General features: G+C 46.9%; 1 protein-coding gene across 1 annotated transcript in view; it reads left to right on the top strand.

Moving 5' to 3' along the window:
- Positions 1-7,009, top strand: part of LCT (lactase) — a 49,207-nt gene that overhangs the window by 22,787 nt on the left and 19,411 nt on the right. The window contains exons 6-7 of the mRNA XM_040228515.1: positions 1,419-2,145; positions 5,825-6,470. Of these exons, the coding sequence (XP_040084449.1) occupies positions 1,419-2,145; positions 5,825-6,470 (1,373 nt within the window). The remainder of the gene's footprint in view (positions 1-1,418; positions 2,146-5,824; positions 6,471-7,009) is intronic.

Here is a 7,009-nt window from a genome sequence, read left to right as displayed (position 1 = left end):
TGTGCAGGCTTCTCAGTGTGCAGGCTTCTCAGTGTGCAGGCTTCTTTTGTTGCAGAACATGAGCTCTATGGTGCTCAGGCTTCAGCAGTTGCTGCACAAGTGCTCAGTAGCTGCGGCTCCCAGGCTCTAGGGTACAGACTCAGTAGCTGTGGTTCACAGGCCTAGTTGCTCTGAGGCATGTGGGATCTCCTTGAACCAGGGATCAAACTCATGTCTTCTGCATTAGCAGGTGGATTCTTTACCACCGAGCCACCGGGGAAGCCCCCCAAATAGCATTTCTATGTTATGTTTTATTTCAGCTATGTTTATTTCAGATATATTTATTTTTGAATAAATACTTATGTTCATAAAACATAACACAAATATGCATATAATGTCCACACATCTATGCATATACATAGTGATATGTGGTTAAAAGCACAGACTCTGCTCTATCATTTGCAAGCTGTATAATCAAGGAGTTCTCATTTTTAAAAAAGATAAAAGTTTATTGACATAAATGAAGCCCAGAGATGGACAGTCTAGAGTGGGTAAAATCATCAGAAGTCCAGGCTCCTCTCTTGTTGCTTTGTCACCCTTATCAAAACTTCTACCTCATGGTGCTGGATGGATGCGTGAGCTCCTGCCATTATGACCATAACCCAGGCAACATGAAGAAGAAAGGAGGTTGTAGCTGGGGTTGATATTTCAGTGGTACACATCAGTAGAGCTGTACTGGTAGTTCAATTACTGAAATATTTCTGTACCAGCTGGTAAAGAGCTGCTGGCCCCCGATGCCCAGAAATAACTCACTTCTTTACGTCTCAGTTTCCTTCTCTGTAGGAAGAAGATAAATAATGTAGTGCCTATCTCATACACTTATTTTGAAATTTAAATGAGGTAATTAATGTACATATATTTTTATCACAGTAGCCAATATAGAATCAAAAGACTCAATAATTGAAGTCATTATCTTTAGTTGTGTTTTACATTATAAGAAGAAAAATTTCATCAGAACTGAAGACGATATTCAAGGGTATTCTAATACAGAGGATAGTAGCATTAGCACAGTATTTTCAGTCATGCAGGAGCAGTGATAACTTGCCTAAGTTCAGTTCAGTTCAGTTGCTCAGGCATGTCCAACTCTTTGTGACCCCATGGACTGCAGCACGCCAGGCCTCCCTGTCCATCACCAACTCCCAGAGTTTACTCAAACTCATGCCCATTGAGTCGGTGATGCCACATCTCATCCTAACTTGCCTAAGAAGGGGTAATAATAATAATTTCCCATCTCCCAGTCACTTCCTGCCCATCACTTGGCGTCAATGTTATTGGAATCTTTACTGTCTAAACACATCGTCACCATTCATCAGTCTCAGGTCACCTATAAGTTAGAGTCGTTACTTATTGTGTCCCTTTATGTCACTTCACTCCCTCAGCTGGTCTTGTTCTCTGAGTGACAGCCTGACCCTCCAGACTGCCCTGCAGCTGGGCCCAGACACAGCAGCATACGCCTGGCCGCCCCGCTCAGCCTATCAGAGAGTATGGGAAGCGTTTGCCAACCAGTCCAAGGCAGAAAGGGATGCTTTCCTGCAGGATGTTTTTCCTGAAGGCTTCCTCTGGGGTGTCTCCACGGGCGCTTTTAACGTGGAAGGAGGCTGGGCGGAGGGTGGAAGAGGGCCGAGCATCTGGGACAGAGTTGGGCATCAGAACACCGCCAAGGGCCAAGCCACTCCAGAGGTGGCCAGCGACAGCTACCACAAGGTAGACACTGACGTCGCCCTGCTCCGTGGCCTCCAGGCCCAGGTCTACAAGTTCTCCATCTCCTGGTCCTGCATCTTCCCCACCGGGCAGGGGCATAACCCCAACCCCCGGGGCGTTGCCTACTACAACAAACTGATTGACAGCCTGCTGGACTCCCACATCGAGCCCATGGCCACACTGTTCCACTGGGACCTGCCCCAGGCCCTGCAGGATCGCGGCGGGTGGCAGAGTGAGGATGTGGTGGACGCCTTCCTGGACTACGCGGCCTTCTGCTTCTCCACATTTGGGGACCGTGTGAAGCTATGGGTGACCTTCCACGAGCCGTGGGTGATGAGCTACGCAGGCTACGGCACCGGCCAGCATGCACCGGGCATCTCCGACCCAGGGGTGGCCTCTTTTAAGGTACTTTCCATCCTTGCAGTGCCTACTTGTTGGAAGAGGAAGGGCATTTGGTTGGAAAAACACTCTTTCACCTTCCCGTCAGCAAGTCTTTCCTTTTTCTTCTTTAGAGGAAGTTGGAGGGAGGGAAGGAACTGTTAAAATTGTTAAAAGTGCCAAACACTGTTCTGGCGCTTTAAAAATTGTTACTGTATCCTCAGAACGGCTCCGATGGATGAGGGAATTGGGGTTCAGGAGGAGAAGCAATTTGGTTGTGATGACATTGCTAGTGGGTTAGCAGTGTGAAGCCAACATTTTGAGCCCAGATCTACTCGACTCCAAAGCAAGTGTTCCATGTCAGCCAGGGCTTAACTGCAAGTGACAGAAAACCCAACCTAAACTGACTTTAAAGCAAGGAGGGAATTTCTGAGTTCAGGAAACTGGGAAGTCCTAGTTTTAGCTGATCAGAGTAGAGTTGTTTGGACCACCGATGACGTTACCAGGACTCAGTTTTTCCTTTTCTCTTGTTCCCCTCGTTGGCTTTATTCTTGGGCTTCCCGTAGCCAGATGGCTGCAGTCCTTCTCCCATATTTCAACATCAGTGGAAAACAGGAAAGATTGCTTATCATCACTGTTCTGGCAAAGGTCTCCTGTGCTCATGGTCTCCGTGTGGGTCACGTGCTCATCCCTGAACCAGTCACTGGGTCTAGGCTAGGGGACTGTGAAGCTCAGTGCAGATCCCAGCTCTACCCCTCAATACTGGCTGAGAGATGGGGAGGGGGGGACGGAGGAAGGTGATCTTTCCAGGGGGCAATCGGAGTATCACTTCAACAAGAAGGGGATGTATATCCTGAAAACAAAATTTTTTTTTTCTTTTTTGGCCACATGTGGCATGTGGGATCTTAGTTCCCCAATCAGGAATTGGACAGACGCCCCCTGCAGTAAAGGTGCAGAGTCTTAACCAGGGAAGTCCCTGGAGACAAAATTTAAAATTCTTCATATGGGTCCCAAGCATCGTCTTCCTTTTAAAAAAAAAAAACTCCCAGAAAATCTACCAGCTTCACTGGCAACATTCTTCAGGATAAGCACATTAGTCTGGCTTTCCCCTGCCACACTTTGGGTTCTGTTCTGAAATGGGCTTCCTGGTGGCTTATATGGTAAAGAATCTGCCTGCAATAAGGGAGACACGAGTTCAATCCCTGGGTTGGGACAATCACCTGGAATAGGGCATGGCAACCCACTCCAGTGCTCTTGCCTGGAGAATTCCACGGAGAGGAGCCTGGGGGGTCACAAAGAGCCGGACGTGACTGAGTGACTAACACACACACTGTTCTGAGACAGGAGTATTCACTGGGCCCCCACGCTAGATAAGTGTCATCAAGACTTAAAAACCCTCGGGGGAAAAATGATACTAACACACATTAGAAAATTAGACAGCAATTCAAAATATGCACAGAGTGAGCTCTGTGAGTAAGCGACTCAGTATAATGCCAGAACATAGCGCTGGAGTCAAGGCTTCCATTCTGCTCTTGTTCGGCACTCTTGCTGGTTCTCACTCAGCACACTTGTTCACCACACCCACGAAGAAAGAGAGCACTACTGAAAGGGGAAGGTTTGGACCTTTCTGTGTTTTTATTGTGAAGCTCATCCCAACCTTTTCTCCTTAGGCTTCTTATCCCTACAGCTATGTCTCCTGAGATTTTCCTATAGCGACTTTGATGAGAAAGTCCACCTCACTCTTCTCTCCCAATTCTTCCTTTTATTTATAAAACATTATGATACCAGTAAGGAAAAATTTCAAAGAAAAGACCTCTCTCATAATCTTACCAGTATTTCATTCCAATCACAGTTTCCTTGCACTCAGTGTCGTCACAGTGTACCCTCGGCTGAGTACCTCTGTTTTTTTGTTGTTGTTGTTTTTATTGAAGTATAGTTAATTTACAGTGTTGTGCCAATCTCTGCTGTATATCAAAGCAGCTCAGTTATATATGTATATACCTTTTTAAATATTCTTTTTCATTATGATTTACCCCAGGAGATTGGATATAATTCCCTGTACTCTACAGTAGTATAGTATATACTATATATACTATTATATATGGGTATTTATCTATCCCATATATAACAGTTTGCGTCTACCAGCCCCAAACTCCATCCCTCTCCCTCCCCGTTTCCCCCTTGGCAACCACAAGTCAATTCTCTACGTCTGTGAGTCTGTTTCTGTTTTGTACATAGGTTCATTTCTGCCATATGTAGATTCCACATATAATATCATATGGTACTAGTCTTTCTCTTTCTGACGTATTTCACTCGGTATGATAATTTTTGGTTGCATCCATGTTACCGCAGATGGCATTATTTCATTCTTTTTTGTGGCTGAGTGGTATCCCCGTGTGTACATATGTCCACACCTTGTTTATTCATTTCTCTGTCAATGGACATTTCGGTTGTTTCCATGTTTTGCCCTGACCAGCAAGCTTAGCAGGGAAGCATTCCTGCTTTTAAGAAAGGAGCCCAGTTTGCTGCTGGAGGTCAGGGCCCAGTTAAGAACTAATATTTGGTACACTAGAAGCAGTCAGGAGCTCCTCTTCATAGAGCAATGTTTTGGTATAACATTCTTCAAACACAGGTGTCATCCTCATCACATGACGAAAAGGAAGAGGAGCTCAGTGGTAACAAACCCCTTCCTGCACCCCCAGTCTCTGCTCTATGCTCTGCTCACACAGCTGCACTGAGTCCTTCAGGGAGGATCCAGAATGGCTCACTCCCTGCAGACAAACCTGAAGTTGAGAGAGAAGATGGTTTGAGTTTACTGAACATGTGACAGAGTCGATTTAAATGTAGACTTGTTATGCTCCACAAACCCCACCCTTGCCCAGTTTCTTACGGCGCTCCACCAAGGAACGATGCTGACTTTTGTGAGAACATGAGTTGAGTCTACAGACAGATCCTGGTGGTGGTTTCTCTTCCTAGGTTTCATTAAGTAGAAAGGAGATCAGGCAGGCTAGAAAGAATTTTCCCCTCCTTTGTGTTAACTAAAATGATTCCCCCCTTCCAATTAGTTGCTGGCTAGCTAGTCCATAAGCACTTACTGAGCACAGAGGCAGCATAGCACTATGAGTGACAGTACAAGCCTGAGGTTGGATGGCCGGCATTTACCCCTTCTCTGGATCTGTGCTCCTCACCTGTTTTGTGGAAATAGTATTTGTACTTGTCAAATAAGTGAGGACCACACGAGAGAAGCCATTTACCCCGTTATTGTTAGTGTGGTTGTGGCGCTATTGCTGACGATCTGATGGCGGTGTTGACTGGTTGTCAGCACTCGTGGACCCTGTTGCTGGTGACTTGTGAGGCTCTCATCCCTGCTGCTGATGTTGCTGGCACTGGTGCTGTTGTGGACATTGTCCATGTTCTAGCCTCCTTTACACTGTTAGCATCAGTCTTCTTTTTGGTGCTGTTGACGTGACGTTTTGTTGATTTGCAGTGTCACGTAGGTGTTAACTTGTCAATGACATGATGACATTGTTGACATCAGTGTTGATTATGTTGAGGCTGACATCATCAGTCTTACTGCTTTTATTAACTTGCTACCATCGTTCACCTCGGTGGTACCTTGCTACCATCGTTCTCATTGACTTGTTGCTGACTTGTGGGTGGTGCAGCTCTCACTAAGTCTTGTATTTCCTTCTTTCTTCCTCACAAGGTGGCTCACATGGTCCTCAAGGCGCATGCCAGGGCTTGGCACCACTACAACAGCCACCACCGCCCACAGCAGCAGGGGCGTGTGGGCATCGTGCTGAACTCGGACTGGGCAGAACCGCTGTCCCCAGAGAGGCCCGAGGACGTGAGAGCCGCCGAACGCTTCCTGCACTTCATGCTGGGCTGGTTTGCACACCCCATCTTTGTGGATGGGGACTACCCGGCTGCCCTGAGGGCCCAGATCCAACAGATGAACAAGCAGTGCCCCAGTCCTGTGGCCCAGCTCCCTGAGTTCACCGAGGCAGAGAAACAGCTCTTGAAAGGCTCTGCTGATTTTCTGGGTCTGTCCCATTACACTTCCCGCCTCGTCAGCACGGCCCAAGGCGATACCTGCATCCCCAGCTATGATACCATCGGAGGCTTCTCCCAGCATGTAGACCCCACGTGGCCCCAGACCGCATCCTCTTGGATTCGCGTGGTGCCCTGGGGCATAAGGAGGCTGTTGAAGTTCGTATCCTTGGAATACACAAAAGGCAAAGTTCCAATCTACCTAGCTGGGAACGGCATGCCCATAGGGGAGAGTGAAGACCTCATCGATGATTCCCTGAGAGTCGACTACTTCAACCAGTATATCAATGAGGTGCTCAAGGGTAAGAACATGGATATGCTGGAGACTGAGCATGGGTGGTACTTCATCAAGTCTTCAGAGTTTTGTTTTATGGGACCAAAAACGGTCTCCCATGGAAAGGAAGCCAGAAAGTAGTGATTGTAGTAATAGTCAGCTCTTCATATCAGCCTCCTAACTCTCTCCCTAAAGGCCTTAAGTCTTTGCTTTTATATTCTTAGTCCCTACAATGCTCCTTCTATGCTCTGCCCATCTGAGTCCTAACCATTCACCAAGCCTCATCATCTTTTTGTTGTTGTTGTTCACAGTCTGTGGCTTGCAGGATCTTAGATCTCTGACCAGGGATCAAACTCATGCCCCTTGAATTGGGAGCATGGAGTCTTAACCACTGGACCACCAGGGAAATCCCCTCCAATCCTAATTCTAGATAAACAATGTATGTAACCTTATAGGCTTTGCCTTTACGAGCCTCCCCTATTTTATAGCAGAACACTATTCAAGTCCTTCTTAAATCGGTGTCTTCTGGGCTGCAGTGCTCAGTTCAATCCAGTCGCTCGGTCGTGT

Source organism: Oryx dammah, unplaced genomic scaffold, assembly GCF_014754425.2.
Source record: "Oryx dammah isolate SB20612 unplaced genomic scaffold, SCBI_Odam_1.1 HiC_scaffold_27, whole genome shotgun sequence".
NCBI lineage: Eukaryota > Metazoa > Chordata > Mammalia > Artiodactyla > Bovidae > Oryx > Oryx dammah.
The sequence above is the reverse complement of the archived record's forward strand: the minus strand, read 5'-3'. Positions and strand labels throughout refer to the sequence as shown.